This window comes from Ictalurus furcatus, chromosome 20 (genome assembly GCF_023375685.1).
Source record: "Ictalurus furcatus strain D&B chromosome 20, Billie_1.0, whole genome shotgun sequence".
Lineage (NCBI taxonomy): Eukaryota > Metazoa > Chordata > Actinopteri > Siluriformes > Ictaluridae > Ictalurus > Ictalurus furcatus.
The window spans coordinates 2,141,426-2,164,787 of record NC_071274.1 but is presented as its reverse complement, the minus strand read 5'-3'; the positions used below and the strand labels follow the sequence as shown (position 1 = coordinate 2,164,787).

The following is a 23,362-nucleotide window of genomic DNA, read 5'->3' as shown; positions in this document are numbered from 1 at the left end:
TAGTAAATAATATATAGCACAGACCAAACAAACAAACACACCACTTAACAAGTCTCTCGTCGGTCCTTTTGTGTCATTTCCGCTTCGATCGGACGATCGATCTTTTCTGTTTTGGGGGGAAAAAAAGGCAGACGGAGTAAATAATCCGCCTCGTTCACGTTCGTTACGCCCGCGACTACGTTTCCCGTCCGCTAATGATCGCGTGTTGCGCTGAAAAGTATAATCCCGAATCTACGGGTCAAATCGTAACGCGTGCAACGTGACACTCGAGTCGGTCTTCTGGTACTCTTAGTTTGAGTTTAACCTAAAAGAGGTCTGATGGAAAGATATACTGCTTAAAGTATAGTGTCTTGGTGTACAGGAATACTGTACGTTAACGTTTCTATAGCAACGAGGACGTGTACGGCAGACACGCGTCATGACTGGATTAAAAACACGGGTGTATATACACGTGCGATATGGTTTTCCGTAAGGAGACGTTTATCCGAGCGTTTACGGAAGGAGTCTCCAGCGTCGGGCGCTTTTGTTTTCCCCGACGTCTTCAGGACGCAGGAGTTTACACGTTTAATAAAACGCTTGGAATGGAGCCAAGTTTGTACGTTTCCATCAAAACAGAGGGAATTGATTCCCCCCCTTCCTCCGTCACCACATCCCCCCCCCCGTCCCCTCTTCTTATCCAGCGTTCGGTTCTTTAACAAGAAGCATGTTCAGCGGCTTGATTGAGTAGATATAGCTAATTAAAAGAGGTGCCTCCATCTGTAACGTAGCTAAGCTGGATGAGCCCAGTCACACTTTCTGAATCTCAATGAACAAATTACGGCGAATCAGACGTGACGCCTCGCCAACTTTGCGATGAGCCGATCACTAGAAGATGTACGGCCTCGTGAGCGTCTCACTCATTAAATGCGGATGAGAGGGAAAAGTAATTGATACGAGCTGGCAGGCGGGAAAGCGCCGCGTTTCTGCGTTTCTAATCAGCAGACGGAGCCGGAGTGAGAGGAGGACGCGGTTATTCCGGACGTTTCTAGGCTATACGGCAAGGAGACAGATGAACGGTAAATTAGGTGCATGTAAAACAGGAGGCGTTTGTAATCTCGGGCTATAATTGGCCTCGCTGTGTGTGTGTGTGTGTGTGCGTGTGTGGTGTTTTGTTTTAGGTTTTTTCTTTTTTTTGTCTTAAAGACAGATGACGGCGCTGCCTCTTCATTTGTCTTTCTTTATTGCGGCGTAATGCGCTGCCCGGAATTAGCATGCACTCACTAATTCTTCCTGTTTGCGTGCTCTTTTTATTCGCCGATTGTTTGTGTCTGACTGAGAGAACAGGGTTCGAGTCAATAACTCTCTTAACGGAGCTTGACCAAACATGAAACGCTGAAGGTTTAATCACACGGACGCGAGAGCCGGCGGTGTCACCGCCTGCCCTCACCGCCTGCCCTCACCGCCATCCTAATGAATGTTATTCACCAATCCCTCGCGGTTTAAGCGGCGTTATTTACACACACACTCCGAGCACAAAGATGGGGTTCTGTTCCAGAGCATTGTTTTCATGGAACTCTGGAGACGCTCTTGCTGCGGCCTCCTTGTCGTCCTCCCACCTCAACCCACCGTACTCACAAGCAAAAGTTTACCTTTCATGCAGACGAGTCTTCCTCGCCGATATAAGGCACGGCTAGACATAACGTGTGTGTGTGTGTGTGTGTGTGTGTGTGTATAAATTCAGTTTCACGTCAGAAGATAACCCTAGGACTCATTTTCTGTAAACAACGATAGATAGAAAGGAAAAAAGCTGAATTTTGCCACCAAAACCTTTCTGGACGCGATGGTTTGTTTGTTTAGTTTTTTTTCCCCTCAACAAAAGACACAACAGTCTCGCCTGGCATGATCACATGACCATGTGTAATGCGAACATCTGGGTTTGTAGACAAAACAAAATGCAGAAATTTCTCCCTCTGGCGTTTGTTTCCTTTCCATCGGGGAAGACGGACGTTCACGTAGCCAACGAGTTTACCTACGGTGGTGCTTGAAAGTTTGTGAACCCTTTAGAGTTTTCTATGTTTCGGCGTAAATTTGACCTAAAACATCATCAGATTTTCACACAGGTCCTAAACGTAGACCACGAGAACCCGATTAGACAAATGAGACAAAAATATGAGACTCGGTGGTTTATTTATTGAGGGAAATGATCCAGTGTTGCATATCTGTGAGCGGGGAAAAGTATGTGAATGTTTGCTTTCAGTATGTGGTGTGAGCCCCTTGTGCAGGAATAACTGCACATAAACGTTTGGGGTAAGAGTTGATCGGTCCTGCACGTCGGCTCGGAGGAGTTTTAACCCGTTCCTCAGTACAGAACGGCTTCAACTCTGGGATGTTGGTGTGTTTCCTCACATGAACTGCTCGCTTCAGGTTCTTCCACAACATCTCTATTGGATTAAGGTCAGGACTTTGACTCGGCCGTTCCAGAACATTCACTTTATCCTTCTTTAACTGTTCTTTGGTAGAACGGCTCGTGTGTTTAGGGTCGTTGTCTTGCTGCATGACCCACTTTCTCTTCAGATTCAGATCATGAACAGATGTCCTGACATTTTCCTTTAGAATTCGCTGGAATCATTCAGAATTCATTGTTACACCAATGATGGCAAGTCGTCCTGTCCCAGATGCAGCAAAACAGGCTCAAACCACGACACGACCTCCACCATGTTTCACAGAAAGGACACGGTTCTTATGCTGCGTTCTCTAAATATCTATCCGACAGCCTTCCGACTTGTCCGAGTGATCTTTAGAAAACTGCAGATATTTATGCAGATCTGTAGAAAATTCTAGCACACTTTCAGGCACCACTGTCCTGTAGATGAAGTATCCGCGGTCCTTTCCCCTTCGGTGAGTTGGATTTTCTGGTGGTGGGAATTTTATTCATGCTATATATATATTTTCTTGTTAGCAATGTCGGTGCCTCTTGTATTAGCGTCATATTAACAATCCGTTCCACATCACATGCGCTCGCTGTCAGTACCGCTTGCTTCGTCTTCCTTTTTGTTTTTAAGAAAAAAAAAAATCTTTTTCCGTCAGCCATCATGAAACATGAGGGATGGAAACCGGCCGTCGTTGGGGCCAGCTGGAATTACAACACCGCTCAATAAAAACATGACAGGAGACAGAGTTTCTTTTTTTTCCCCCCCCTGTTTATCACCGAGTGTCATTACCGTACACTTTGCTATGTAAATACATGCTGCACAGTCATGACCCCACTGTAGATTATAATTAGAAGAAAGAAAAACAAGAGAAAAAAAGATCTTAAATTCAGCGTACAGGAAGTGAACATGTGAAGTTTGAAGCCATCGCTACGGATCTTACAGTAACGTCGTACTTACACCCGCAAACGGACAAAAATAACGGCGCATGCAAAGCGCATAGTGTATAGTGTATGGTCATGATGTCATAACACCGTAACAACGTGAGACGGACAAATCGATGGTCGTTCAGTGATTTCTTTCACGCTCTTGCTAACAGGAGCAGGCACTTATATCCTTTTCACACACACACACACACACACATGCACGTCATTCCGATTCTTTCCGTAGCCGCTACGCACACCAGTTCGCTGATTAGAGTCGTAAAGCAGCTCCGACTGTACTGACGTGCAGTAATCATTTCACCAAATTAAAATTTCACATAAGACAGCATGTGGAACTCGGAGTTTAACTAAAGAACTCTTTCTCACGCTGTTATTAGACGTACTAAATCACTGAAGCTCGTGGCTAACCGATACTCGCTTTACGCTAATTAGACTCAGCTGTCATAAAGAAGCTCGTCCTCGCTCAGCGCAGCACTTTCGATCCAGCTGCCAGACTATTTTAAATATTATGATCAATATGTTCAAGTGTAGGTTATTTTATTTTATTTTTTTTACACCTTTAGGATGATTTGTAGAAAATGTTTCTTTTGGGTTTTTTTTTTTTTTTGCGAAACAGTTGCCTGTGCCTGTGTTTTGGTATTGGTACTGTCTCTGCCCCCTGTCCTGTCATTGGTCTGTTACTCATTGTGTTCACCTGTTTCTTGTTAGTCCTTTAATTAGGTTGCCAATCGAACCTCGGCTCTTTCCGTGTTTCCTCGCAAAGTCTTATTATGCTTTCGTGTCATAAAGCTGTAAAACCCTATTTTCTCAAGTGCCTGTCAGTATATTGTATATTGACAAACTAATGAAAGCCTAACAGGAAACAGGTGAACACAATGAGCAACAGACCAATGATAGGGCGGGGTGGCGGAGTCGGACCAAAACCTAAACAAAGGCACATAAAAATAAAAAAAAAGGTACATGGAGAATGAATGAAACTGAGCTCAGAGGCATAATTCGTGAAAGCTGACAGAGCTACATCTACGTTTAACCCTCGTGTCCGGATTTAGACCGAATTCGTACTGGATTCGTTTTTCTGCACGACACCCGTAATAACTTTTTTAATGCCTCCCCGACGATACAACTCTCACTTACGGACAAAAATCGAATTAAAGGCGTTTAATTAAAGGTCGTTCATGTAAAGGTTGTTCAGCCTGCAGGATCGTGATCAGCTGATTTTCTTTTCTTTCTCCTGCTAACGAGCTCAGTGTAGGCAGTATGGAGGTTTTGAGAAGTAATACCAAGTAAGTTGTTGAGAAACTTCTCCAGAAAGTTCATCTTTCATGATCTGGGAAGTGAATACGCATGATTGGCAACTAAATTCTCTAGAGGAAAAAAAAAAAAACCCAATAATAAACCTGATAAGATCGTAGACGTGTGTCTGTTGGGATGGGACTAAAAGAATAAAACCGTAGAGTTGTTTCTAAAACGTTCAAACGGTGGAACGAGTCCAGATCCGCGTGCAAAAACCGATCCCGTCCAAATAGGTCTCGAGTGTGCTTGGTTCGTTTTATTTTTCTTATTTTTTTTTTTTTTAATGAATATGACAAATTGTTTCAAAAACGTTTTAAATTAGAGAGAAATGTAATATCAGGTACGTTTATGCTGTACACACCTGTATACACACGCGTCTAGAAAAGGGTTTTTCTAATAGTGCTAAGTAGTGACCGATTTAACGTCGTTTCACGCGAAAGTGTCCGTTTTGGATTGAGACATCGGCATACAAATGCTAAATCTGCTGAGATCATTTCCAAGAGCTCAATATTTGTGGCTTGGTTTCTCCATGAGAGCGCTCGTTTTAAAAAACAAAAAAACAACATATGGAGGGATAAACAAGTCAATAAAACTTGTGCGTTTAAGAGAGAGGAGCGAAAAGGAACCGAGCTGCAGCAGTTCCTTATTAGTCAACGGTTGAGTCTGTAAAGTGTGAGTAATGGTCATTAAAGGATTTCTGTACAATTCAGCAGAAAACAAATGGGACTTGAAGGCAGCATTTTTATTTATTTATTTATTTATTTATTTATTTATTTATTTATATATTCACACACAAAGGAGGTTTCAAAATTGATTTTTGTGGTTCCAGAAATATGGAACGAATACTGAGGAATTTATTATGTTTATACTAAAGAGTTTGTACTAAAAGCGAACACCTTTTACTGAGAACTCTGAAGGGTTCCCATTGAGCGGTCAAAAACAAGTCAAAGGCCAAATATCACAAATTAATAATAATAATAATAATAATAATAATAATATGTAGAGACGAAATATGTGATCTGACTCGAATCATTTGATTCTGTTCAGTTAAGCGATTCATTCATATTTGCTCAGTTCAGTGTGAACGACTCATGTCGTCGTTTAAGACTGGCAACAAGTCGAATTAAGTCGTGTAAAAAAAATAAATAAAAGGCAATAATCACCGGCATTTTGTATTTTTATAATATGCTTGTATGTCCGAGTTATTTTCACATACTGACCAACAGACTCTGGAAACCTCCGGCTCTGACTGAATGATTCATGGAGTTCATTGAGTCAAATGCTCAGAGGAGAGAGGAGTGAATCTTGCTCATGATCGAAAGGATTCACTGATGAGAGAGGAACAAATCTCCATGTTGAGCAAAAAGGTTCACTGACTCAAGCACACTTACTCGCTGAATGAGACAGGAGTGAATGCTAGTCATGGCTGAAAGATTCACCGATTCAAACACTGATCCAGTGAACAAGAGAGGAGCGAATCGCAATCTTGGGCAAAATGATTCACTGACTCAAACACTGATCCACTGAACAAGAGAGGAGCGAATCGCAATCTTGTTCAAAATGATTCACTGACTCAAACACTGATCCACTGAACAAGAGAAGAGCGAATCGCAATCTTGGCCAAATGATTCACTGACTCAAACACTAATCCGCTGAACAAGAGAGGAGCGAATCACAATCTTGGACAAAATGATTCACTGACTCAAACACTAATCCGCAGAACGAAAAAGAAATGAATCAAATTCAAGACTTACATAATCATGTTTAAAAAACACAAACTGCTAAACATATTAAAGAAGTGTATGTATGTATAGTTGCGAAGCCTGTCAGCAGTCGTGAGATCTACTGATTCGTTCGCCTTACTGACTCGTTCAGAAAGACTGACTCATTCGCAGACAAAACTCTACAGAGGAAAAAGTCATATTTCGTAGAGCCAGCTAATTGTACAAGCTGCAGGATGTCACCTGTGGTAGCGATAGAAACCGACAGAACCTACATCCAAGAGCTTCCTTTTCAGCAGCACTAATAAGCTCCTTCTTTCTCTCTCTCCTTCTTTTCTCTCTGCGCAGTTGCACTCTGATGTGGATAAAGGCGAAGGCAGGGTAAAGTACGTCCTCACAGGTGAAGGAGCCACCACCATTTTCACAATCGACGAGAACACGGGCGACATCCACGCCACCAAACGCCTGGACCGAGAGGAGCAAGCCTACTACACGCTACGTGCTCAGGCCCGCGACCGCGCCACCAACCTGCCCGTCGAACCCGAGTCCGAATTCGTCATCAAGGTGCAGGACATCAACGACAACGAGCCTCGGTTTCCAGATGGACCGTACCAAGCGCAAGTGCCCGAAATGTCTCCAGTGGGTGAGTGTGCGTGTAGAGACTGGTGTCGTAGTACCATTTACGTTTACTCAGCTAAGTGATGCCCAGGCTGCTTAAAGTGTAACGCTTAAAGACGCAAATTCCTCAGAACTCAGACGCCGCTACTGATGGAGCTCATTTGTGTGCGCAGTTAGTCTAGTAAAAATAAAGCGTATCAAGAGTAATGCTGATTAAAAGGTGGATAGATATGTTAAAAACCCTGTTCCAAGTACAACATGAATGCACTAGCTTAAATAAAAAAGCTGTTTAATAGCAAGAATTAACAAAGAGGACGTTTTATTTTGCCTCAAAATGGCAGAATTGGCTTTCCACAAATTTAACACCTACCCATCGGTCGTGTTCAACTACACACGACTTCTCTCCTTCCTGACTTTCATCGCTGTAGAAAATCACAGTGATGGTTCTAAGTGAATACATCTGTATAGGCTCCGCCTTCTGTTTTGCATATTTAACTAGAAAACGCCCCCAAATTGCGTATTCAATAAAGCGAATGTGAAAAGCGGATGTGATATTTTCCTGAAGTTTAAAAAGTATATAAGTACTATGTTAATACATCAGCTCGAGCATTTTATTGCTCGTTTTATTTATTTATTTGTTTGTTTGTTTGTTTGTTTGTTTACTTACTCAGTTACTTATCTATTATGAGGTTGTGACGTTTCCACGTGTTTTTAAACGCACACATTTTAACACAGCAGGCTCCAGGTTTGCACCAACTGACGAGAAACAACAGTGCTACACACACACACACACACACACACACACACACACAAACGCAGTCAAACTTTGAAACAAAACAAACAGAATAATCTAATTTCAGAAGCTGAAGACGATTAACTTGCGGTAGACTGCAATGGAGTAATAGAGCACACAGTGAGGGTCAACATCACCTGCATCAGGGCAGGTGAAACAAACACACACACACACACACACACACACACACACACACACACACACTGAGAGAAGAGTGCTGAAGATGAGCCATGACTCATCTCTGCCGAGCGTCTAATACCTTCCTGTGATGTGCCTCTTAAATCTTGATGGGTCTGACATTGGTATTGACTTCCTGTTCCAATACAGAGGTAAAGTGCAAACTCATATTTGTAGAATTTTCTGGAAAGCAGGAGTTTATTCACTCTGCAAAGGGTTTTATTCAGGAATGTGAGCTTTATTACATTTCGTTTCAGTTCACTGCAATTGAGCGCTTTTTTGATTACGCTTAAACGCAGAGGTACGTTGTTTGTACGCTGCGTTTCTGTCTAACAGTACTCTCTTTAACGCACACTCATCGACATTCTCCCGTGGCTCAGAAGTGGCCACTCGAAGCACATGGAGAGGTTTCAGGCCCTGGGCAGGAAGAACAGCGCAGCTGAAGTGAAGATAAAGCAACAGACTGATCGATTAAAGGCTGTTTAAAAAAAAGATATACGTGTCAAAAACTTGTGAAAAAATTCCTCCCAGTTATCTTTTATATCTTTTAATCATTTTCGTTCACAAAACCAAACTAAAAATTCCGTCCAGATTTACAACATCAAATACGTATATATATATACACACACACAAAAATGTATGCTAACACGGATTTATACTATTCATGCTTTATTCTCACGTCCGTATATCGATAAACACCCCAATCATCAGTTCTTCATGCTACAGCTGATTTAAATTTAGCCACGCCCATAAAACTCCATAATAGGAGTTAACTAATACAGCACTAGGGCTGGACGATACAATATCAATATCATGATTAATTATGTCACGATACTCTTTTCATGGGTGTTGTGCTTTATTGTTATATATATATATATATATATATATATATATATATATATATATATATATATATATATATATGTGTGTGTGTGTTTCATGTTTTTTTTTTGGTTTGTTTTTTTAAACGACAATTATAATCTCTGGAAGCAGATTTCCGTTTTCTGTCTTTGTTCGTAAAACGTTATCATCTTTTGGACAGATTTAGTTTGAGTTTTTTTTTTTAGTTTTGCCGGCACGTTTGTTGTCACGTGTCGTCAAATACAAGCATGTCCTGAAATTCCGTGATGCATGATATTTTTTTTGTAATATCGCCCACCCATATAGGGTGCCATTACTTCTTACCCCCTCTTGATTGAATAGATCTAGACCTGCCTTTGAATCCTTGACTCTGGTCGATTGTTCAGAGTGCTTGATTCTGATTCTGATTCATGATTCCGATTCGTGATTCTTGATTCTTGATTCAAAACAGGTAAAGAACGTAAAGCATGAAGGTATTAACCTTAGTCCTAAATTGTCAAAGAACAGATGATATTTACGCTCTCGTCCCCGTTTGTTTGGCACAGTTTAACCATGCGGTGTGAATAAAAGCTGACAGTTGGGAGCGCGAGTCGACACGCTGTTTTATAAACGTAATTAACATGCTGCCCACCAGCAGCCGTCCAGACCTGGGAGCAAAGCCATTAGCCTCTGCTGAAGCAGGTGACCTCGCTCTCACCCACTGCTCCCGCAGATCAATTTAAAATCATTACGCCCGAGCACTGATGAATGGCTCTGATTAAAGGGAGAATGATTAATTTAATTTGGTAATTAAGGAACAGGAGATTGTTTATGACTGCAGACCTTTTCGTGGCACCTCGACACATCACTCCGACTCCCAGACTGGAAATTCATAACAGATGCTTATGAGAGCAATCCCTCGTGCCCGGTCATTTTTCACACGCAACGGTGTTATTAAGATGCTTAAAACATCATTGTCGGGGCTCCTGAGCGCCTGATGTTTTCCGTCTTGCTGTTATCGAGTTCCATTAGCAGCTGGAATTGAACTGCGCTCGGATGAAATCAAACCGGGAGCATTAGCGTGTGCGCGAAGGAGAAATAGCGTTATAGAGCTCACATTAGATTTGTACTGATTAGCTAATCATGCCGACAAGCTGCACAACAGCCGGAAGATCGGATGTCATTCCGATCTCGTGTCAGATCTGTAGGAATTCTACGACTGCTCCGGTGAAGTCAGAAGAAATGATGATAAGGGCTAGCTCCAGTCGTCGCAGTCGGTCTGTGAGAGAATGATGGGACTGCAGCTCGGAAATCACGCGCACAAAACCCTTATTAGTAACACATTACATAAAGGCATTAACATCTACACAAGCCCTTCGTGACTCCTGGTATAACGCTACGTAAGCGTTGATGAATGCGTCAGCTGACATGATGCTTTAAAACAAAAAGGTCATTTGTGGTAACACTTCAATGAGAGTCTTTATTTTTTTATAAAGATACATGCTGCCATAATTCATAAGCACTTCATGAGTTGTGACATAAAGCTACATAAGCATTTGTTCATTCGCCACGTGTCAAAATCGTTTGTTCTTTTTCCCAAAAAAAAAAAAAGTGGTCATTTGTGATTCACTTCACTTCACTAAAGGTTTGTATTTTTCACAAAAAAGCTACACGAAACTTAGTGTACATAAGCCCTTTATGAATGCTGATATAACGCTACATAAGCATTTATTAATGCATTAGCTATCAAAAAGGCTGTGTTTTCAAGCAAATTGGTTTTTGCGATTCATTTGTGATAGACACTTTACTAAACGCCTCTTAGGGTTTTTTATACAGTACATAAGATATACAGTACATAAGCCCGTCATGATTCATGACATAACGCTACATAAGCATTCATTAATGCATCAGCTGTCACAAAGCCTGCTTTAAAAACAATATGGTCGTTTGAGATAATCCTCAAATAAAAGCCTTTTATAAAAATATATATATATATATATCGGTAAACAAAACCTACATACGCCCTTCATGACTTGTGACATGAGGCTACATAAGCATTTATAAAGGCATCAGCTGTCGTAATGGCTGCTTTTTCAAAAAACAGCAACAACAATTAATGTAGCCATTTGTGATAATGCTCCACTAACGGTCTGTATTGTTAGAAAGGGCACATGAAACCGCCATAAGCCTTCATGACTATTGAGTTTATATATATGTATATATATATAAATATATATACTGTATCACCACGTATATATTTACCATATATATATATATGGTAATTGTACATACTAGGCACGTGCGATGGATAAGTATTAGCTTAAAACCCCTGGAGTATTCCAGTATTTTTCACAATGAAGTGGTCTAATTAATTTAGAGCATAACTCCACACTACTTTAAGTGGAAACCTGCGGAAAGATCTATTATGAAAGAAAAACGACAAGCTTGCTTAATCCTTTAATCCTGTTAAAATCAGCGTCTTTATAAATTACACCATCAATTCTTTATAATCTACTCATACAGCTGGCTCTCCACTCCACTCCTGCATATCAACAGCTTTATTTATTTTTTATTTTTTAAATGATCCGGCTCAGAAAGGGCTTTAGCTCGTGAACCGGTTCAGATGAATTCTGGCGCGAGTCTGCGTCCACAGCGGTGGATTTCAGGAACCTTGTGGAAGATCCAGCATTGTTGAATTAAAGCCCGATTCCCTAACATTCCCCGAAGCCGCGACCCGAACGAGCGTCGGCGATTTCTTCAGCACGCGCCTTTTACGGGCTCGAATAAAAATGCCATGTGTGGCTTATGCAGGATTTGAAGCGCGACATGTGAACCGTGCTCATTTGCGGTGTTTTTGAAATTCCCCCTAGCCCCGAATCGCTTTCAGGAGTGGGAAAGATGTTTTGGCTGGTAGCGCTGCTGGTTCGTGGGACCGAAAAACGCACCGCTGGTTTTTAACACTGTAAATAAATAAATAAATAAATAAGACCTTAGGAATTTTCACTAAAAGATGTCTGCCAGCAGAAATGTCGAGTCATCGCTGTGATTCATATCTACAGCATCCTCACAGTAATGACAGTATTGTGGCGTCTTTCGATTTTTTTCCTTTCTTTTCCTTTCTCAATATGGTCATCGTATCGTACATCACACCCGGAAATCGCTAGCTACCCTCTCCCGGATCATTAAAGCAATCGTTTCATTTCAGGTCTCAAAAAATGTTTAAAGTTCTATGGAAGTGACATAAATGACTATGTTTGAGATAGACGGGTCTGAAAATAAAACGTTCTCGAAAAGAAAACGCAGGTTTTTGGGGTTTTTTTTTTTCGTTCCAACGGGATTTCAATCGAAACAACAGAAGAGAAAATTAACCGAAGAACGAAAAAGAAGATGCCGGGTCGTATCGTTGTTCCTGTGATGACTGTCTCCGCCCCCTGCTTCATCATCATTTGCTCGCTACCTGACTGTGCTCACCTGTATGATTCGTATCAGTTTGCTCATATGTACGTGTGTGGAAGTCCGAGTTTGTTTGTGTGTTCTGGTGTCCTGCTTTCGTTTCTCGATCATTTTTTGTATCTTTTTCAAATTCTACAACGAGTGTCTGTTTTGTTTTTGTTTTTGATGTCGAACCCCCGTTTGAAGTAACGGCGACGGTATTTAGTGAATAAACATCACTATACAGTATGATAATCGTTATTATCATGTTATTATCGCTACCATATTATTCATTATTATTGTTCGTGATACCTTTTTGTTATAAGAAAATACAAACACTAACCTCGCTGGTAATGTTTTTTTGTTTGTTGTTGTTGTTTTTTTACAGGCGTGAAACCTCGTTAAACGTTGGACTTAAAGCGGCTCTTTGGCATCGGGATGATTTTAGCAATAGCTGCAGTATGAACTTCTTCATTATCTACAGAGGTCTTTCCTACATTATGAGCTTTTACGGCCTTTTGTCCTGCCCACTCTATATAAACAGAGCGTAAAGCCATTGTTTACTGCTGTGCATTAGTTAATAAGGACGAAGGAGCTCCGGAACGTTCTATACGAGAGAAACGAGATCCGAGAGATCTGTAAGCAGATGAGTGGAGTGCAGCACATGACACAAGATTTCAACTCCGTCCCATTTTATTTATTTTTTCTTTTCCTGCGGGTTTATTCCCAGCGGCGCTCTCCAGATGTTTGCGGTTTCAGATATGACACAAACCGGGCCTGTCCCCAAAGGTCTTATTTAGTCCTTTTTTACAAGCAGGCATGCTAAAGGGTAATCTGTGCTTCTCCCGAGGAGCACCGTAGCAACGCCGGCCCATAAATCGTGCTCAAATGAAGGCTCGGCACTTTCCATTAAGACGCTTTACAGCTTAAATAAAATCTATCTGGGAATTATTATCCAGGCAGCCAGGCAATATTAAACTTGGCTTTTGCGGTCTCACACCCGAGACGTCTGGCTCGGGTTATAAAGGACGAGTTCTGCACACGGGACATTTACATTCATCCGAAGAAAGCACACAGTCGAGAAGTGGAAGGTTAACACCGGAGAGTCGACGGGTTTGAAGTCACAACCTTCGGGGCGTTAGGACGCCACGTTAACCTGCGCTTTTATGGCTGGGAAATGAAACGATCGTCTGGTAATCTTTCGGAAACGTTTAGAATCGTGAACACGGCACCGGACTGCGACAGTCATACACGCACAAAGCACAAACCGAAAAGGCAAATTTAAGAACTTTCGTTCTGGTTTTAATTATTCGTGTCCTTGTGAGCGTTGCGACTTTGTCTCGGCTGAACATGTGGAAACAATCTGACGAGGGGGTGGGAGGGGGCGGAGGCAGGATAAGATGCACGACACACAAGCGTGTAGCCTCCAGCGCAGATTTTTCCAGCCTGGACACATTCATGTCGTTTCAGAGCTCAGTGGAGATTATAGCGCCTCACTCACACCTGCATGTGTGTATTAGACGTATTAGGATCCCATTAGGATTTCTTTTTGCTCGTCCTTCATCCCGTAGCATCGTGTCCGTCTTTGACTCTGGAACTGTATCTAGCTGTTTCAAAGGACGAATTGTGCAACGAAGAAAAATGACAAAACGGCCGCTTTAATAGAAACGTAGTTGACCCGAAACTGACGGCGGCTGATGTTTGCTCCATAATCTACAAGAACTCTAGCTCACGTCAAATCTTTAGCGTAAATATCTGTGCCGTAGGACACGCTGGGTAATCTATAACTTACCCAGAACGACACCTCAGCATGTAGCTGAACATAGTATGGTACGTTATGGGGCTTGGACAAATTTGCAGTTGACAAAAAAATCGAATAAAAGGCTTCGATTTCATTCTGATCTGTTTCCCGTTTGACACCTTGGGTTTTTGTATCTACAACCCCGGTTCCGAAACAGTCGGGACGCCGGGAAGAATGTAAATAAGAACAGAATGCGTTGGTTTGCGAATCTCATAAACCCGTATGTCATTCACTCTGGAACGTGGATGACGTATCAGATGTTTAAACTTGAGGAAACGTAGCGTTTTTAGGAATACAATAAGGTCATTTGGAACTCGATGGCCGGAAACATTCAGATAAGTGAGGAAGAAGACACTGTGTGAAACACATGCAGTTATTGGAAAGTAAGCAGTGACGGACGAAGTTTTTTTATTCCTCTTATATATACCACAGCCAGCAATTTGCCAACGATTACAAGTTTTACTTCTTAACGCATGACACATTATACTTTTTCTCCGTTTATAGTTACGTTACAGCGTCTTGGGACGTCCATGAAACAAGTTCCTGTCACCACTTAGCGTGATGTGATGAGATGTTACGGATCTTGATGTTAATTAGACGATAACGCAGCTTGTCATGTGACAGAGGAACCACGGGGCGTAACCACAGAGCTTTACCTCGGACTGTTACAAAGCCTTGACACCGGAGACTCCTTCCGTAACTGTTAAATAAACACGTCCCATATCAATAATTCCGTACATCTTTAATCCGTACATGTGGAACAAATCTCCCTGTGAATGAGCTGTCGCCATGGAAACGAGAACATATTAGAACTAGCGCATTAATAAACCGTGATAAACCTGCGATCCACAGCTGCGCTTCTGCCGGCGCTGCAGTTATACAAAACTCATCAAGACCTAATCATGCGGTAAATGTACCGGATTACGTCTAAAGGCGGCCGTTGTTTATCGTCCCCTCAGGTACGTCGGTGGTGGAGGTGAAGGCGACGGACGCAGACGATCCTACGTACGGCAACAGCGCCAGAGTCGTCTACAGCATCTTGGAAGGCCAGCCGTATTTCTCAGTGGAGCCCAAGACAGGTACAAACAGCAACAACAATAACAGCGCACTGGTAAAGAGTACTCTGGGTTTGGGAATACTAATGTGCTGACAGGGTTCCACACCTCGCCTCTTCACAACACCGTCTCATGAGTACAGAGGACTGAGAGGTGTGGGATAATGGGATAAAATGTACACTGTCTCTAGAGCACAGGCGAGGAATAAAGAGAAACAGCTAGAGCGTGTACAGCGCGTTACGTAAACGCCGACGCAACGCTGAGACACGTAGACGAGAATTGTAGGCTTAATAAGTGAAATAAATGCGATGGATAGTGTTATTATTGCTGTCTTTAAACCTGAAAGCTCATCACATGCACTAAACTTTAAAAAAGAAACAAAAACAAACAACAATTAAATAGCTATGATGCTGTGCAGCCCTGTGCAAAAGTTTGCACGCCCTTAGGATAAATAATGGCGATGATTTGTTGGGGAAAAACAGACTTTAAGTTCTTCGGCTCTGGTATATGATCAATAATAAAAAAAAAATAATAATAAAAAATAAATAAATAAAAAGTATAGGTGGAGAAAATACAGTGTGGCTGTTCAGTCAGTGAAATAAAATAGAACCTCGATTTGGAGCGCAGCCTGTGAGAAATGTTTTCCGAGCATCTGTTGTTGTCTGCAATCCTCAGCCGTGAACAGTGATGTGACCCGACGCGTCTCGTGCGTCTGGGCGGGAATCTCATGATAGATCTTTACTCGGGGTCGTGAGGCGTCTGTCTCGCAGGAGCCGGATCGTGGGAGGAAATAATGCAGTTTGAGCAACGGTGACAGCTCATACACTCCCACAGCGAAATCTCACAAACACTCTCCCACGTCTCTGGATGGAGGTCTCGCTGGACACAGCAGGGAGGGAAACAGAAGTGTAAATATGTGGAGGAGTGTGAGGTTGGGATCTGGCCGCGAAATAACAAGGCAAAATTCTTCACTGTCGCATCAGACGCCGAGAAACTAGACACGGGACACCAACACGGGAGTCGCTGTTACCACAAAGCTGATTGTTCTCCAATAACTGAAGTGGTTTACTCCTCTTATACTGCACTGTTATAATTAACCTGTTATAAGTGTATTTGATGTTATGGAATGTTCACGAGACAATGGTTTCCATTACAAATACCATTACAAACCAACAGCTGTTAACCATTTAAACCATTAGCATTATTGTCCCTTAATGGTATCCACTAGACATAACATGCCACCAATAGAAGGTGACAAATTATCAGTAGAGACCTTACAGGGACTATTACAGTTTCCATTAAAACCAATACAATTCCTATTATAACCATTAAAACTGTTGGAAATTCTGTGAGGGTTTCTATTTGGGTTTGTTTTGTTTTTTTTTTCATGCTACAAGCAAAAACAAATGCCAAAATGATGAAGTGTAAACTCCAAAGTTAATGGGAATGCTGAAAGTCGGGGAAGGGAACTCCGAAGCCCGACGTCCTTCCAGCAGAGCAGCAGACCTCAGGTTGATTAACCAGTGAGAATTAGGTGTATTAATGATTATTGACAGGTCCTTCAGTTCTGCCAGACCACCTGCAACCGACGGAAAAGCACAAGAGAAGAGAAAACAGTAAAGTGTCTGAAGTGATTAAGACCGTGGCATTGAGGCTGCTGTTTTGATTCACGCTTCCAGAGATGGCTGTCCGAACCTGACAATCGTCTCCAGGGTTTGGACACCATTCCGCAAATATCCGTCATTCGAGTTTCTCATAGCCTAGTCGCCTCGCCTCGCCTCGCCTCGCCTCATCCTGACCTCGTCAACGACCGTGCTGTTCCTTTTCGTTTAACCGATTTTCTCCCAAATTAGTCCTGGCCAATTTCTACCCATACTTCGATCTCCCTCATTGTAAAACAGCTAGCAAGCCAAGAGGGCCGATTATCATCCCGATGTCTCGGAAACTCTTAGCCGAGGAACCAAGGGTAGTTGTGATGGCGGCGGCTTAGTGGTTAGCATGTTTGCCTCACACCTCCAGGGTTGGGGGTTTGAATCCCGCTTCTGCCCTGTGTGTGTGGGGTTTCCTCCAGGTACTTCGGTTTCCTCCCCCAGTCCAAAGACATGTGTTGTAATCTGATTGGCATTTCTAAATTGTCTGTAATGTGTGTGTGTGTGTGATTATGCCCTGCGATGGATGGTTTGGCACCCTGTCCGTGGTGTCCTTGTGCCCCGAGCTCCCTGGGATAGGCTCCGGGGTCCCCGCGACCCTGTGTAGGATAAACAGTCTGGTAAATGGATGCATGTAATTGATTTTGTACACAAAGTTTTGTCAGATTTAGATACGGTCAGGTTTAGATATAATATTTTGTCAGGTTATGGTTGATTTTGGACAGATTTTTTTTTTTTTCTATTCACGCTAAAGTCGATTTCCAATGGCGTGATTTGTTTATTTTCTCGGGCTGTGATCCGTTCCGTTTTTTATTGTTCGTCCGGAGGAAACATTCAAAGTTAGGACACTACAACGACTTTCCAACTAATTATCCGATGATCCGACCTCGAAGAACAGTGCGGTGTTCGGATTTCAGATTCCTGCTGTGGGTCGGTTCAGGTCTGGACCACGTGTTCTCGGTCTATTCAAAACTCTAAATTGATGGAGTTTGGCCGGAGCTTCAGATTAATGCGATCAGCACTTTAGCAGAGCATCGTCCGTGTATGTCGTCTGTCAGCACAGGCGGCTCATGGCCGCTTATTAGACTCCGTTTTTCAGTGTATAGATTAATTTGAGAAAATTTGTTCCCCCAGTATGAGGTAGCAGCACAGAGCAAATAGCAGCGTCTATTGATTAGGGTTTAACTGAGCAGTCTAAGCTCAGGACGGATAAAGGGTCGCTTAATGGCAGGGGAATTAGTCATCAGGCGGAAATGCCAAAACCAACAAAGATCAGGAGAGAAAATTAATTCTGGGTCCAGCAAAGACATTAGTAAAGATCACCGAGAGCTATTATTATGATATGCTTTTCATGAAGGATGAAGCACGACTTTAAAAAGAAGATAATCCTGTTTTAATTATGACAAGCCTTCATCTCGGTGGAGATTTACAGACTGTTATCCCTTTAGCAGTCCAGCATGCACTGGGTTCGACCCTTATTATTATTATTATTACTGTATATTGGAGCTAGACTTTAAACTTGACCCTGCCTTTTGGTCCAGACGGCTCTTAACCCCTATCTGTTCTGTCCATTTTATAGCAATGACAACGTAAAGATCGTAATACGATGTTGCAGGTATCGTGAGGACGGCGCTTCCGAACATGGACCGCGAGGCGAGGGACCAGTACCTGCTCGTCATCCAGGCTAAGGACATGGGAGGTCAAATGGGCGGCCTTTCAGGAACCACGTCCGTCACCGTCACCTTAACCGACGTGAACGACAATCCTCCACGCTTTTCACGAAGTACGGCCCTCGCGTTCACACATCTAATACATCCAATACCGCCCGTGATGTGTTCCCAGTCCCAAACACCATGACGCGTTTAATGTCGTGATACTGTAGATACGTTGAATTAAAGCATCGATTTCACCAAATTGTGTTAAAATGGTATATTAATCTTAGCGTGTTGACAAATATATTATAGATATCAACATATCAACATTTCGGGTGGTTTTCTGATTGTCCGTTTTCAGTCTGGATGAAAAAACGACGGCACTGAAGCGGACTGAAGCTTAGTTGTCAAATTTGAACGTTCTCTGAATGTTGTATTTCGGTTTCCAGAATTCCAGTGTGACCACTTCCAATGTTTTAACCGCTTCTCCAATGGAACACCGGATCGTTTTATAAATTCACGTTTCTTACGCTTCATGAACGTAATATTAGTCGCCGTCTGATCATGAGGTGTCGTCGGGTGTGCTAGTCACCGTTTAGCTAGGCAACAACCATAAATCTCCTTAAAATCGTCCTCTGTTATGAATTGAACATGACATTGGACTGAAATTCGAATGCGTTTGTGGGGTTTGTTTGTTTTGTTTTTTTTTGTCTCAAAATCATGTAATAAATTCTCCACGGAGCTGCAGTGTCAGATCTAACACGTCAGATGATTCTATTTTTCCCAGTGCGGTTAGCTCGGCTAATGTAGCAGGGAGCAGAGGGGAGCACAGCAGCCAGATGATAAGAGAAAGCAGAAATAGCATCATCAATAATTTTGTTTGTGTGTGTGTGTGTGTGTGTGTGTGTGGGTGTGTGTTTGCAGAATCCTATCAGTTCAGTGTGCCCGAGTCTCTGCCCGTGGCTTCCGTGGTGGCCAAGATAAAGGCCTTGGATGCAGACGTGGGCCCCAATGCTGAGATGGAGTACAGAATTATCGAAGGAGACGGCCTCGGGGTTTTCCGAGTCGAGCCAGACAGAGACACTCAGGAAGGAGTCATAACTCTGCTGAAGGTAAGACGCACGCCGGCCACGTGGCCGCGCGGCTCGCTGCACACGGAAAATGAAGCAGTTTTTCACACCGTGTACGAGTACGAGTACATCCGTATCAAGTAATCAGCGTAAAAACATTACAGAACCTTTTACGTAGCTTAGTTCACGTCGCTTGTCGGCGCTCTACGTAGCGACGGCGGCGTATCGTCGATATCGCCGGCGTTAAAAATACAAACGATTCGGACCACCGTAAAAGCGCAATACCTTGGCGAGTACACATCTCAGTGCTCAGCGCTCGCAGGAGGGAATTGTTTCTTCACAGCGCTCCGTGCTCGCCAATAACTCTACGGAAACGCCCTTCACGTGACCTGGCGCTCAATCGTAACGCCCACGCTCGTTAATACTGGCCCGGACGCTCCGGCCGCCGTCCCGACGCTCTCGATTAAAGATGAGGTGAGGGTTTAGCAGGTGACTCGTATAGTAGGAAGACGCCGTAGTTCCTCGTGAGATTTTCAAAGCGCACCGATCGACGCACATCGGGGATAACGTCACGTCGCCGCGCTACGAGTGCGAGGAAACGGGCCTGGGGTCCGACTGCTTGAGGAATTACAGGTGGATATTCGGCTCGATTGAGAATCGTGTACATAGGAGTTGCAGTAATAGCAGGATCAGAGAGAGGGAGTGGTAACGGTGGAATTAGCAGAATCAAAGGAAATCGTATCCGCAGATGAAGTCCGAAGGTTAATCCGATGCCGCAGAGTATTTATGAGGATCAGTGGTGAAATAAGCAGCTTTAATAGAAAGCCGATAAAGTCACCAGCTGTGTGCTGGTCTGGAACCTCGGTTAAGCGCGCGAGACGAAATTCCACGTCGTCGCCAAAGCGACCGCGATCGCTAATTGTTTGAGCAAGAGCGATGTTGTTTCATTGTATGCTATAAACAGTACTGCTATAACGTACTGTAAGTGAGAACCAGTTTCGCAGACGTTCCGCAATGTTAAAACGTAAGTGAACGGTTACGAAATTTCATGTGTTAGAAGATGCGTTTCGTTAAAGGAAGTGGGAAGTGATGGAGGTACGCGTGACGCTCTGAGACATCTGGACAAACCGCAGCACCCGTTTTGGTTTTAAGCATCGCAGGTTCGTCTGCACGCTTCGGCTCGGACTCGCTTCATGTTTCTGAAGGTAAAATCGCGGAGCGGATTAACGACAGTGAGATCAGACCTCGGTGGAGGACGCGCCATCTGTCGCAGAGCTCCTTGCTCTTTTATTTATTTATTTATTTATTTATTTATTTTTATTCTTACTCTTGTCTTGGAAAATGAATAATTAGGCATATGAAATGTGCTCCTTTCCACTGACTCACTGTTGCAGAAGACAGGATCTTTTTGCGGATTATATTTCACCGGTTGTTGTTCGCAACTTACGCTTCCAGGGGTTTCCAACACCGGTACTGCGACCTTGAGTATCGGCTGATACCGTCTTCTTTAAAATCCACTAAACTTTCTTCCTTGAAAAAAACTTTGCAGTTAAAAATCATGTACACTGTAAATATTCAAATAAACATAAAGTATGGATTTATTTTTTTTAAAAAAAGCGATCCTAACGAAAGAAGAAACAGTGACGTCTGTAAACATGTAAACATGTAAACACGTCCAGTTCCAAAAAAGAAGAAAAAAATAATAATTGTTTTCCAAATTCAATTCCCCGATCACATGAAAAATCAAAATTCAGGCTCTGTGTGAAAAATCCACGTGAAAATAAATGACGTGTGAGAAAATCACATCTGTGAAAAGTGTAAATATGTTTAAAAGCATATAGTAGATCTTTTTTTGTTGTTGTAAATAGTGTATATTAATGTATTACGGGATTTGCGCATGGATTTACAGTAGTTTTAAGAGAAAACGCTGCTGATAAAGCGATCTGACGGAGTCGGTGGAATTTCTTTCACAAGTTTGAGAAGCTTGGGTGGAACCGGTTTTGTCCTAAAAAAAAAAAAGTTGAGTTTTTATATTGAAAGTCAGAGCGGGTGACGCGGTCGTCCACGTGGACAGGTGTGATGAATGTGAAGCTATTCCAGAAGACGTTTAGTGCATCTCTGTCTTTAAAATCAATATTTGGCTTTGACACCGCTGCGACGCGTCCGGTACCGACGCTCCGGTGAAATACGAGCTGTTTATCAGCTCTTTACGTTAACGCGGCGATTGGCTCGGGCCTCTGCGTTCGCCAGTTCGGATGATGATTGGAATCTCTCCTTTGTTTTTTTTTTGTTTTTTTTTTCCCCCTGATCTCTCTCTCTCTCTCTCTCTGTCTCTCTCTGTTTTGTCCTCTCCTGTCTCTCCAGAGTCTTGACTTTGAAACAAAGTCGAGCTACACTCTAAAAATCGAAGCGTCCAACAAGCACACGGATCCGCGCTTCCGGGCGCAGGGACCGTTCAGCGACACGGCGATGGTCAGGCTGGTGGTGGAGAACGTGGACGAGCCGCCGGTTTTCACCACGCCCGTCGGCAGGATGGTCGTCTCCGAGGCGGCTAAAGTGGGCACCATCATCGGGACGGTCTCCGCCATGGACCCCGACTCCACCAACAGCCCCATCAGGTTCGGAACGCGACCTCGCACTGGTGCTCCATCATCAGGGGAAATTTGCATCACTCTTTCCTTGTGCCTCAGAAGCTTAATTGCAGCATAAACACCCCATTTTTTATTTTTTCCCCCTCTTCCTTATTACCATCACCGTTGCTGAATTACACTGATTAACTTTGACGGCGCACGCCGAGAGAGCACAAAGAGGATGGCTCGGCGGGGTTATTATTTCTGTCATGCCGAGCTCCTCCAGAAGTGCACCAGCGTGTTAATTGTAGAGATCGGTCTTGCTCAATGAGCTCCACGCTTGACGCCGGCGCTCCCAAGATTAATGTTCACCGCTAAGCGTGTTTGGGTCACACAAGCAGGCGTGAAATTATTCTGATTACAATTTTGATGTTGATGCAACACGGTGGTAAAAACAACAAAACATCCCATTTGGAATGAATTTTTCAAAACACCTCGAGGAAATGCCTCACGACGAACCGAATTTCAATCAGAATTCTTCAACGAATTAAGCGTAATCGAATGTGAGGCCGGATAGCTGAGCTCAATTTAGCTAACTGTTCGACATTGTTCGCAGTTTAGTTTGTTCGTTTTTTTTTTATTATTATTTTTTTATTTAACTCGAATTTATTACATTAATGTAAGTTGCTCTCAGTTATTTATTTTTTATAACATTGTGTTAATTGTATTGTGCGTTTACTCAGGTTGCCTTTTTTGTTTTATGTTGTATATCGGTTGAAGATTTAAAACTATTTAGTACGAGATATACAGAAAAACAGTAGAAATCAGGATGGGGGCGAATACTTTTTCACAGCACTGAATTTTTTTTTTTTTTTTTTTTTAGTATTGTTTTATTTTTAGATTTCAGTATTATTTTATCATCTACAACTTACTAAATAAAATCATTGCGTGTTACGGTTTAATGAATACTGCACAATTTTTATTTTATTTTTTACACCTGTTCTCTGAAAGGGTGCCAATACTTTTTGATTTCGACTGCTAGGCCTGTTCTGTGCAACCAGGCTATTTCCGTCCGCGATTAACATGACCTTGATTATCGTTTAAGCCGAGATCGTGAATCCGATTTTCCGTTTGGAAACCGCAGGTACTCGATAGACCGGAACACCGATCTGGAGCGTTTCTTCAACATCGAAGCCGCGACTGGAGTCATCAGCACGGCCAAGCCTTTAGACCGAGAGATGAATGCGGTGCACAACATCACCATCCTCGCCATTGAAAGCAGTGAGTCACGTTCTTTTTCTTTTCTGTTTTTTTCACACTCGAACCAAACGAATCCGCT

At 42.8% G+C, this 23,362-nt stretch overlaps 1 protein-coding gene across 3 annotated transcripts in view; it reads left to right on the top strand.

Moving 5' to 3' along the window:
* Positions 1–23,362, top strand: part of cdh7a (cadherin 7a) — a 93,125-nt gene that overhangs the window by 31,308 nt on the left and 38,455 nt on the right. For all 3 annotated transcript variants that reach the window (XM_053651137.1, XM_053651138.1, XM_053651139.1), the window contains 6 exons: positions 6,715–7,009; positions 14,987–15,106; positions 18,347–18,514; positions 19,308–19,495; positions 21,818–22,071; positions 23,168–23,304. In XM_053651137.1, the coding sequence (XP_053507112.1) occupies positions 6,715–7,009; positions 14,987–15,106; positions 18,347–18,514; positions 19,308–19,495; positions 21,818–22,071; positions 23,168–23,304 (1,162 nt within the window). The remainder of the gene's footprint in view (positions 1–6,714; positions 7,010–14,986; positions 15,107–18,346; positions 18,515–19,307; positions 19,496–21,817; positions 22,072–23,167; positions 23,305–23,362) is intronic.